Source organism: Myxocyprinus asiaticus, chromosome 47 (genome assembly GCF_019703515.2).
Source record: "Myxocyprinus asiaticus isolate MX2 ecotype Aquarium Trade chromosome 47, UBuf_Myxa_2, whole genome shotgun sequence".
In the NCBI taxonomy this organism is placed as follows: Eukaryota; Metazoa; Chordata; class Actinopteri; order Cypriniformes; family Catostomidae; genus Myxocyprinus; species Myxocyprinus asiaticus.
Window position 1 is genome coordinate 3,922,806 of NC_059390.1, and position 12,236 is coordinate 3,935,041.

General features: G+C 40.2%; 1 protein-coding gene across 17 annotated transcripts in view; it reads left to right on the plus strand.

The window, feature by feature from the left end:
- The first annotated feature begins 1,121 nt into the window (after positions 1 to 1,121).
- LOC127436504 (pleckstrin homology domain-containing family A member 5-like) overlaps positions 1,122 to 12,236 on the plus strand; it is a 206,292-nt gene continuing 195,177 nt past the window's right edge. For all 17 annotated transcript variants that reach the window (XM_051690708.1, XM_051690711.1, XM_051690716.1 and 14 more), the window contains exons 1-3: positions 1,122 to 1,252; positions 1,357 to 1,433; positions 2,051 to 2,108. In XM_051690708.1, coding sequence (XP_051546668.1) covers positions 1,161 to 1,252; positions 1,357 to 1,433; positions 2,051 to 2,108 — 227 coding nt within the window. In that variant the 5' untranslated portion in view covers positions 1,122 to 1,160. The remainder of the gene's footprint in view (positions 1,253 to 1,356; positions 1,434 to 2,050; positions 2,109 to 12,236) is intronic.

Genomic DNA, 12,236 nt, shown 5'->3' on the forward strand with positions numbered 1-12,236 from the left:
TATATATATATATATATATATATATATATTCTTAATGCTTCTTAAGTTTTTAATCGATTTATTATGTATCTAGTCTGTTTATTTTAATATTTCCCCATCTTTTTTATTTATGTCATCTGTTGCTAATCATGTTTGTAGCACAGTGAAATCTGGAACTTTTACTTTTAAATGTTATACATTATACTTTTACACTATTATTTTATTTTATGAAAACAAAGACATCAGTGTTGAATTTATTTAAACAATCTTTCTTTTGTTCTCTTGTTTCTTTTATTCATAAGCAAAAAATTGCACTTTTAGAATTTGAAATTTTTTTTCAATCTTCCAGAGTTATTTAAATAAAATAAAAAAAAATAAAAAAAAGGTATAAGGTAAAAATCAGAGAGCGTTTAGCAGAGACGGGCCACTTCTATTAAAATGAATGAGAGAAATTGGAACGCTCAACCAAGAAGCGGTCAACGGATGTAGAAAGGAAGTCCCGCCTTACAGATAAAAGAGCCAATCACCTTTTGGATACAGACATCGCATGTCAATCATCTCGAGAACGCGCATGCGCATTAGCTATACAAGCCAGGAAAATTGCGTGTTTTAACGTAATCTGAGGTAAAGAAGCACAATTTATAATTTCAATATTATCAGATTGTATTGCTGTTTTGAAATATGTTCTTTGATCGTAATCTTGACCAACCGTTTTTTAGATCGCGGTCTTTCCCCATTCAAGTAGACAGGAGCTGCACTGGCATGATTGGAAATAGCCTCCCGAAAGCGTTTCAAAGATGGCCGACAGTGGACTGACTTGCTCTAAAGACTTTGGTAAAAATAAAGTATGTTTTATTTTGTTTTGCTTTATGCTACAATGCGTCATCATTTCTGTACTAGTATGTACTAAATTTGTTATTCTAGCAATGAAAACGGAAAAAAACAGAAATAAAATATGTGGACGTGGACTGTAGTCATTTTAATAATAATAATAAATAATAATAATAATTAAAAAAATAAAAATAATAAATAACAAAACGTCACTTGCCAGAGCGTGCGCCCGCCCTCCAGAGGCTCTCGCGCTTCTCCCGCCTCGCCTGCGCCTTGGACACCGTTGCTAAGGAATACCGTGTACGCGCAAGCAGTTCGGAGGCGCGCAGCTGGAGCGCTGCTGCTCAGTCATGGCGGCGGAGCTGAACGCGGACTGGCTATCTTGCCTGCCTTCCTCATGGAGTTACGGCGTGACACGGGACGGACGCGTGTTCTTTATCAAGTAAATATCAGCGGGATGGAAAGTTGGGGCTTCCTACAACTCGAATAGCTCTCTTCGCGTGTGTTTTTTTCACATTTCTCCCCTGTTTTTCTCTCACCCAACAGTGAAGAAGCAAAGAGCACAGCCTGGCTCCATCCAGTCACGGGAGAAGCCGTCATTACGGGACACAGAAAAACTCCAGGTGAAAATGGATTTATCTGCTTTTATGATTTGGAAAACCGTTGTATGGAAAATGCGCGAAGAAATGCAATCAGTGCAGCCGCGGAACCGCATCTGTGACGCAACGCAACGGACGAAGTGTCAATGGGTTTGCGTTGCGTTACATGCGTACCGCACACCTGGATACAAGGACACAAAGTTGCATTTTAGACGCGTCGCTTGACCATTTCTGTGTCGCTTTGACAGCTGTCATTTAAACTGCACTCTCAGGTTTGACAGCGGGCAAGGAAATATGCATTAATGCATGTCATGCAGTGTATAAGCCACACTAGGTTAATAACTAGGTTTATAAGCATTGCAATCCTTGAACTTTAATATCTTATGTATTTAAGGATTTTATTCGAGTTATGAAAGCAATGTCCATGCCTTTCCCACCCTTAAGAATTGAAATGAGGTGAGTAGTCCAGATTTACATGTTGATCTGCAGTGCAAAGATGCAAGCATGTGAACACAACAGCACTTGTGGGCAACACTGCAGATCACGGGCATGATGTGCTGCCCACTGCAGCCACCTGCCATAAGCAGTCTCGAAAGGTGCTTTTGCATGCAAAACTCATTTTCCTTATGCCTCCTTTTCAGATTTACCAACCGGTTGGGAAGAAGGATATACGTTTGAAGGAGCCCGTTGCTTCATCAAGTGAGTTTGACGTTGGCTTTCGGTACAAGGAGGATATTTCTTGTTTGACAGCAGCAGTGGCCACGCACACACACACACACTCATGCTGTTACATTTCCAGAAATGCTTCTGCTGGCATGCTGAATGCATACACAACTCAAGCTCTTTCCTCCCCTGTGTGAAACAAAGTAATTACCGTTAGGGTGACGGAGAGCTTGACAGGTCCCTGTGATTTGAAGCTCTGTTGGCTGAACAGGCTCTTCTAGTTGGTTTCCTCCAAGTGAATCATATTAACCCCCTATTTGCACAGCTCCAGTCCACTGCATGTTTGACTTCGTTGTGTGGGAGTGTCTGGATGAGCAAATCTGCCCTGCCCTTCATGTGGTTTTCATCTGCTGATATATGTTTTCACAGTTTTGGTTAGTTTGAGTGAATAGTTTTGGTTGCTAGTTGGAGGGAAGTTGATTGTGATCATAGTTTTTGACAATTCTTATGTAGAACAACACATTTGCTTTCTCTTTTGAATAAGGGAATGTGTTAAAAATGTAGTAATGTACTAATACATTGACCAGGCCAATTAGTCAGCTAATTTGTGGACATTTTGAGCTGATTGGCATTGGCTGAGAACCATATTGTCTTTGGTGGTTTAACGGAATAGGTTATTCCGGGTTCAATACAAGTTTAGCTCAATCGACAGCATTTGTGGCATAATGTTTTTATTTATTTATTTATTTATTTTTTTTATATAAATAAAAGCAAAAATCTGGGTTACAGTTGAGGCACTTACAATGGACGTGAATGGGGCCAATCCGTAAACGTTAAAATACTCACTGTTTCGAAGATATAGCCACAAACCTAAACAATATGCGACGTGTTACATGATATCAGTGTGATAAAATCACTTACTAACCTTTTCTGTGTAAAGTTAAAGCCAATTTATGGCAACGTAATGGCGTAAACCCTAAAACGCTCACAAAACACGGGTTTTAACAGAAGAATGAATGTAAGTGCTTCATAAAATTATAAGCTTCACATTTCTGCCTTTAAACCCTCCAGAAATTGGCCCCATTCACTTCCATTGTAAGTGCCTCACTGGAACCTCGATTTTTGCTTTTTTAAAGAAAAGGAGGGATGAGTTGAAAAGATTTTTTGTGGTAAAAAACATGCCACAAATGCTGTCGATTGAGCTGAACCTCTTTTTGAACCCGGAATATTCCTTTAACAATGACACCACACAGTATTAATATTGCAGTATTTCAGTCATTTGCAATTTGTTTGATTTATTGCCATCTCTTTTGTGAAAAATGTGAGAATCCTGTGAGTATCTCAATGGGCAGATTTGTGTTCTTGAATCCATGACTTGTATGAATCTGTAGCTGAAAGCTTTGAGTTGCATTTGATAGAAGAATGTGAGATCTTGCAGCAAAGCATGTTTTCTCACTTGTTTTGTCCTCTTTGGTGACTAAGGAATTCTGTTGTATCAAGTGAGCTGAACTGTAATGAATGTAGATGTATGACTGTGAGCAAACTGGCACTGCTATTTAAAATTCTGTATTTAAGAGATTTAGCACATCTCTTAAAGAGTCCAAAAGGAGGATATATAAGGTGTGTAGGCCAGAACAATGTCAAAATGAGCTTTTCAGGAAGTCTGCATGCTGTGTTCTAGAAAAATACACAAGCCACCACCTAGATGTGAGATAATGACTTTTACTTCATATTATCAGTGTTCTAGCAAGCAAATGTTTTGGTCACAGATGACGGTCGTCAGTGCCAGAATTCTGTGTAGCAAGGGTATTGATGATATCTTAGCAACTTCACTTAGAAAAAGTGCAGTTTTATTCAGTTAAATGTGCACTCAGTGTTTTTTTTTAAACTCATGCATGCTTTGGTCTTTAGTTGTAGTCCATATTTAGCAACAAAAAACACTGTTTCTCAAAATTCACATTTGAGGAATGACTGTAACTGATGTTGTTGAACATAGCATCTCTTCAAGTAATATCATGTTACTCTATAGCTCCACTGACAGCGCAACTCTTTCTGCAATGCCTCCCTTTTATGCCTCCCTTTCATTCTCTGGATTAAGGAACGACAGTCGTAGACCTCAGTAGCTGTAACCCAAGGCCCGTGGAGCACCACTGAGGCATCACTGTCTGTTTTACTCAGACTAACATGCCTGGGACACGCCAGCCCATCTCGCGATACCATCCAGTGACCTAACGCCAACCTCAGTGTCAGACAAATCCAAGGACTGGGTTATGTGCATCGTCTTTTGCTTGAATTCTCCCTTTTTTCTCATACCCTCTGATCATGTGTTGGTTGCTTTTGCGATCAGTTGCCAAAAAACTGGAATAAGGATCCCCAGTCAAAGCTAAATTTTTACAGCAGAGGCCAATGCTATCAACTTAGCTCTGGATTACATTAAGACCACACAACAGAGGCATTTCTTAATAATAACAGATTCAAAATCATGTATTCAAGCTCTCACACCACTAAAAAATGACCATCCAGCTCTTATAAAGATTTATAAATTTGTTTTATCCCCTTTTCTCCCAATTTGGAATGCTTAATTGCCACTACTTAGTAGGTCCTCGTGGTGGCGCGGTTACTCACCTCAATACGGGTGGTGGAGGACAAGTCTCAGTTGCCTCCGCTTCTGAGACCGTCAATCCGTGCATATTATCACATGGCTCGCTGTGCATGACACCGCGGAGACTCCGCATGTGGAGGCTCATGCTATTCTCTGCGAACCACGGACAATTTACCACGCGCCCCACTGAGAGCGAGAACCACTAATCGTGACCACGAGGAGGTTAACCTATGTGACTGTACCCTCCATAGCAACCGGGCCAATTTGGTTGCATAGGAGACCTGGCTGGAGTCACTCAGCACACCCTAGATTAAAACTCGCAACTCCTGGGGTGGTAGTCAGCGTCAGTACTCGCTGAGCTACCCAGGCCCCTCTTATAAAGATTTGAATCAAACAGTCAGCTCTGGAGGCTCAGAATTTTAAAATATACTTTGTTAGGTACTTGGCCATTGTGGAATCCCAGGAAATGAACAAGCAGACTTTGCTGCTAAAGAAGCACTCTCGACAGATCATAAAAAATACTCCATACCACCTTCAGACCTCAAACCAACCATAGTCTCTTACATCATCAACAAATGGCAAACTGAATGGGATCAATGCACAACAAACACACTACATGAAATCAACCCTGTAGTGGGAAAAAGACAGATATTTTACCTGAGCAATCGCTGGGACCAGATCATTTACACCCGTTGCTGAATAGGACATTTCAGACTCGCACATACGTTTTTAATATCAGACGAAGATCCACCATTATGCACCTCATGCCAAAGTCCACTGTCTCTGAAGCATGTTTTATTCGATTGTGCTGGTTTTATTTCTTTTAGGAAATTATTTTACACAGCAAACACTTTTGAAGAGATTTTTTTAACAAAATCAACCCTGAATCAGTTTTAGAATTTTTATCAAAAATACATTTTACAAACCTTATATAGGTTTTTAATATTGTACACAGAAATGTATTTTAACTTGTTTTTCACCATGAACATAGCCATAAGAAGCTGGCATGGTGTTAAATTACAATTTCACTCACTCACTCACTCACTCTCATTCCCTCTGTGGAATACCGTACTGAGCTTGCCCTCCATACGTACAGATTCCTCTTCTATGGCTGTGCTGTTAATACCTAAAGGTCAGTAACATTGTTGAGGCGGGGCTTAGCATAGATTCTTTTGAGGTGGGGAAAAGGTCAAAGGTTAAAGATCAAAGGTTGCGCTGGCCATCACAGCAGTTAAAAGGCTGTGCTTGTTGCATGGCTTGCCTAATACCTCTTTTCCGTTTTAGCTTTGCTTGGCAGCTGTTACAGCATCTTGGAAACACTGCAGAATAAACAGCTCATGCAGCAGCTTATATTGGTCAATAGTTTCCGCCTACTGTATAAAAGTCTTCAGATTGGACAACATGTCAAGAGGCGGAGATTGAGTCCCCTCCTCTCGTCTTGTTCATGTCTTGTGTTGCATATTAAGGGGGAATGCAGTGAAATAATACACTCAAGTCATGCATCCAAAGAGCATCAGAGGTCACTTAGACAGAGAGTGCATCTTCTGAGTAGATTGCGACTGAATGGAATAACCTTTTGTTATTACCTATGTTATTTAAGTGTACTTGTTTTTAGAGATGCAATTTTTTTGGGACAATTTTTTCTGGGGCAATTCTGACTGGAGTGGATAATAAATGGAGCGTTGTGTTAGACGCAAAGTTGCAAAGGTCAGAAATCTTGGTGACTGTGTCAACATGTTTGCAAACTTATGTTACGTGGCTCCTTCCATGTTTTGCGGCAGTTCCAAGGTGACGATTTCCACTGTGTGGGGCTAAAAGAGAGTTAAATTTTGTCCCAAACAGATGAAGTTTATAGTTGGCATTAAAGGGTTAGTTCACCCAAAAATGAAAATTTTCTCATTTACTCACCCTCATGATTTTCTAGGTGTGTATGAAAAATATCTTAGCTCTATCGATCCTTAAAATGCAAGTGGATGGTGGTCCGACTTTTGAAGCTTCAAAAAGAACAAATAGTAGGAATGCATTTAATCCATACGACTCCAGGGGTTAAATAAATGTCTTCTAAAGCGATACGGTCACTTTTGGTGTGAAAAAGATCAATAAGTAAGTACTTTTTAACTCTAAATCATCACTTCCATGTGACGTAATCACTATGGCACGCGAGACGCGTGATAACTGACACACGTACAACACACCCTGAAGAGCAGTGCTGTTTACAGCTGAGATGGAGGAACGCTGTACAGAAGCTTAGTTGATTTTGGTTTAGATCTGTTTTTGTACCTGTTTGCATTTTAAGGACCTACTGAGCTAAGATATTTTTCTATTTTTCTTTAAATGTGTTCTGCTGAAGAAAGTCATACACACCGGGGATATCATTTTTTGTGTGGACTATCTCTTTAAGGTTAATGCTCTGTTGAATTTTAAATCAACAAAACCGACCTCCCTACCCTGAACTTTAAACCTAAACAATAGTGTCAGAAAATGCGAATATGAGATGAAAAAAAAAACAGTTGCTAAAGCAACCACATCATTTTGTGATGTTTTTATGACACTTTCTCCTCTCATGTCATGACTCGGTTATACCCTGGTCTTTGCATCACAAGTGCAACGCTCTATCAGTTGATCTACCGTGCTATTTGATTGCACTCGAACAAGCTAGTTGGTTATGTAACGCAAATGTTAAAAAGGAGGAACAGGGCGATAATCTGCTGTTTTACACATGATTTTGTGAAAGGGAACAGAGTTATTTTTTTTCCCCTTTTTCATCCAGTTTGGAATGCCCAATTCCCAATGTGCTTAAGTCCTGGTGGTCGCATAGTGATTCACCTCAGTCCGGGTGGTGGAGGACTGAGGCGTGGTCTGAGACCACGTCTGAGACCGTCAACCCGCGCATCTTATCACATGGCTTGAGCGCATTGCCACGGAGACACAGCACGTGTGGAGGCTTCATGCCATCCACCAAGGCAACCACGCTCAACTCATCACGCGCCCCACCGAGAACGAACCACATTATAGCGACCACGAGGAGTTTACCCCATGTGACTCTACCCTCCCTTGCAACCGGGCCAATTTGGTTGCTTAGGAGACCTGGCTGGAGTCACTCAGCACGCCCTGGGATTCGAACTAGCGAACTAGCGAACTCCAGGGGTGGTAGCCAGCGTATTTTACCACGGAGCTACCCAGGCCCCCTGGAATAGAGTTATTGTTGTTGTAGCGCCTCTAGTGTTCATTTCAGCAGGAAACTGCCGTGTTACGTACAACGAGCCACGTAAAAATAATTTAGCAAAAATGTAGGAATAGTGATGTAATTCTATGAGACCATGTTGGAAAAATCATGGAAATTCAGCTAGTTAATTCAGATTTCACTAGTTGATTTTCAAAAATGTGTTGTTTTGTACATAGTAGGTGTGTGGGTGTGAAACGCAAACAAAAGGAAGGCATGGATAGGTATCCAATAAAAACACTCCAGTACAGGTGTTTTCACATTGGCTAAGTGTCCTTCAAATGCTGCTGAATGAATTTCCTCAAATGGTCCTTGCATATTTACACTGAACTCGCCATCGTTGTGTGAGCGTTTCCTGGTTTCCACTGCAAGGGTAACATGAGATTCAGCGGTTTTAGGACAGTTAAGTGGGTCGATGGATGGGTGGAGTGGGGCCACTGTGATGAAACGCTTCCTAATTCTTCCAATGACTGTTGAGTTATGTGAGGGCCCACTTTCCTCCCTATCTTTCTCTCTCGCACTCTCACTCACACTCTCTCTGTGGTTGAACATACAAACATGCATTGTTGTGTTACTGTGGTGGTAACAATCCTCAGCACTTAAGGGGTGATAAAGTCATTAAACTGTTCTTGTTATTATTCAGGTAAGTTGCTATAAATATATTGACTTAATCTTACCTACTCAGCAAAATTCTTTCCCAACTTTTGCTCCACCATGACAGTAGATGGCTTAAAAGTGAAAACACACCGTAAAAGCAGACAGTTCACACTAATGACCGCTATAGCGCCCCCTGCAGCAGCGTTGAGAATGCAACATGTATTTGCATTATGAATTGTTGTCTGACACATTTTGGAACAACGTTTTGGAACAACAAAGCATGAGGCCACGTCCACACATCCATTTTCGTTTACAGTTTCCCAACATGGCCATTTTCCAAAAAACGTCTCATTATTTTGAGTGGGATTTCACCGCATAAGTAATAGAAAAGTGAGGCATAAGGTGGGAAAAGCCAACATAGTAAAATAAACGTAGTGAAATTAATGCACTTTCAAACCTAAATGTATACATGTGAACACGGCCGAAATCGACCTTGTGTAGCTTGAAGCATCTGTATTAAGGCACTTTCGTTTTGGCTTTAAGAATTGAAAAATAGTGCTGAGTCTGACTATCTGTGGAGTATTTGACTACACCAAAATGCTGTTTCCTAGTAAGAAATAACATACTTTACTTTAGGATTCATAATACGCTCTTTTTGACTGCTGTCATCTCACAAATAAACCCACTTACCCTGAAAGAGAACTAAAGTGAAACACAACTTGCGTGGTAACTTACATCATGGATGAATGTTGAATTGGGTTTTAGGTAGGTTTGGAACAATACCCTTGGGTTTTAGCATTTAGCTAAGTGACAGCTTCGGTTCAGATGCCAGTGGGGCATGTTATTCAGCTGTTAGACATTTAATACTGGGTTTAGATGATTTATGTGATTGAGCAGCTAAATAAATGGGTAGAAGATGGCTTGGGAGATGATGGAGAGCTCATTAATTCATAGTCAGTGGCCGGACGCTCTCCGCAGACATGAAGGATGGCTTTCTTGAGGGATTTTGCTGACACCAAGTCTTCTGGCATTGACCACTGTGCACAACTTGATTCATGCATGGAGAGTCGCTTAGAGAAGGTCAGGATAGACTTGTTGAGACCCCTTGTTTTTTTTTGTTTTTTTTTTGTCTTGTGTTGACGTATTTCCTATCGAAAACGGACATATCCACAGTTCCAGAGCAACCACTGGGCAGTGCCATTATGATTCTAATTGCCTGTTTTGTATTTTTGGTCTCAAGACAGCAAGTAAAAACTGCCAAAATGAGCGAATCAGAGAAGAACAACAATCATTTAAGTGTTACTTCATGTAAAAATGAATTTCAGGCTCAACTTGTGCCATTGTTGGCTGTCATAACAACTCAGAATAATTAATGACATCAATGTAACTTATTTCTGACCATCACTTCATGTCATCTACACACTCAGGTCATCTCGACTCTGTGAAGAATCTGCATGTTTTTTTTTTTGACAATTTTTACAAATGTAATACCTTAATTACATTACCCGCTAAGAAAGAAACACTGGAGACCGGAAATTGAAAACAGTTGAATCGTGGAGCACTTCGGCATTCAGGAAAAAGGTGGATAGAAGGTAGGGCTGTCAAACTGAATTTTGAAATACAAATATTTGTCGAATTTAAGAAAAATACGCTCATTCGAATGCTAAAACTGCGCATTTGAATTTTGGATTTGTGCCAAGAACTGGTGATGACTTCAGACCGATCGCATTTTTGCGCTAAAAAAGGCTAGATGAAGTGCAACTAAATACAGTTTAACAGAATCCAGGTGTCTTGAGACACGTTTTAAAGTACTTTTTAACTTGACATGGCATCTAAAAAAATTTGAGAATATGAGCTGACAAACTTTTTTATTTTTTATTTTATACACTTTAGTTTAAAATGGAATGTTTTTTTAACTGCCAGGAATGTTCTTTGCAATAATATAGCACGGTGCTGTATGGTTATGTATTCAATGCGCCCTCTTGTGGACTAAGGAAATAACGTCAATTTAAAAAATCAGCTGACTTTAAAATTTAATTCGAATTTAGAAAATTTTTAAGGTAAAAATTTGAATTTTAGTTTCTCTGCCCAATTGACAGCCCTAATAGAAGGGCTCATCCTTCTTTTTTTAAGTAGCCAATACACTTTAGTTATGTCACAGACATGAACTTAGGGGGAGGGAAATCCTCATTTTAAAGAGCATTTTGATAGGGTTGGTAACAGAATATTTAATTATTGGAATATTAATATTCCATATTTTTCAAAAAATACCAGAACCATTTGATTTTCATGACTGTTATTTTCCACCGATGAGGATGGAACATTGTACTAAAATACTCTGACATAGTTTTAACTCTGATATAGAGGTCTGCAACCTGACCCAACCCCTATGGGACCCGAAAACTGGTCTGGTTTCGGGCCGGGTTCGGGTCAGTTTTTCAAATATGACTTCGGGCTCGGGTAGGGTTTAGGTTTTAACTATTGAAACAATAAATCGGTCAACCTTGCTTATTTTGTGCACACGCTCTTACACCCTGTCTACACTGGATGCAAGTGGTGCATTTTATCAAAAGCAATAGAACCCATTATAATCAATGATGCTGTCTACACTGGATGTGTCCGTTGAGGCGTGTTGCGTCATGCCAACAGTAAACAGTGTCCCTTTCCATTTTGTGCTGCCCGTGCTGGCGCTACTACTGCCAACAACACAAATAAATAGTTTAGAACATTCGTATCATCACGTCCAGTGTAGACAGCCTCAAGTCGTCGTGTCAGCGGACATGCCCGGTGTAGACAGGGTGATACTCGTAGACATGCGTGACTGGGCGAGTCACTGGAGTGTGGTAAGCAGAGCTGAGCGGGTGTTTTCAATTCATTCCAATGGGAGCCGAGCGCCACACTCAGGAGGGGATTGACAGCGGTGCGGAGCAAGTGTTGAGAGTGGCCGTGAGCATCAAAAAGTTGAGAAATGCTCAAGTTTATTCAGATGAGAAACAAAAAAATGAATTGCATGCATTCATTGTTGCAGTACTGTGGCTGGGTAAGCAAAATTGTAATAAATCAACACTTTTTATACTTTGAGCATTCGGACATGATGCTGCCATCTTTCCAACTGTAATCATGCATATTTAAGATTATATTATTGCTCTTGAACTAAAAACATCAATTCACACTCGCTGTACTATGTCCCAAAGTGGCAGCTGGCTTTGTGAGCGGCTTTGAGCGAATTTCTTCCGCTCCAGTGAACGTACCGTTAGGGGCTGTTTACACTGAATGTTTTTTGCTCGTCTGTGCTGTTTTTCAATTGTTTTCCTTTATGAATATGGCAGTCTCATGCAGAACTGCCATATTTTTTTAGAATTTCAAGTCACTTTCAATTGAAAAAAAGTACTGAAAATGCATCTCGAGACACCTGTTTTTTGTTTAATTCGTTGCACTGCATCTAACTTGTTTTTAGTGCTTGTGTCACAAATCTGATGTTCTGAAGTTCAGTGTTATGTTTACTGCCTGTGTTTGTTCACGGTTACCAAACTGTTACGAATGTTGTCTACAATGCTTACATTCTATTATTTTGAGAAGAAATTATAAAGAGTGGTATTGATTTTGGCTTTGGGTCCGGTTTGGGCTTAAAATCGGTCGGGCCTCATTTTAAGGCCAGAGCAGCCCTATACTCGGACAGTGTTTCCTGATTCAGTGGCAGCGCTGCCCCTCTACTGAATCTACAGTGCTGCCAGTGTACTCC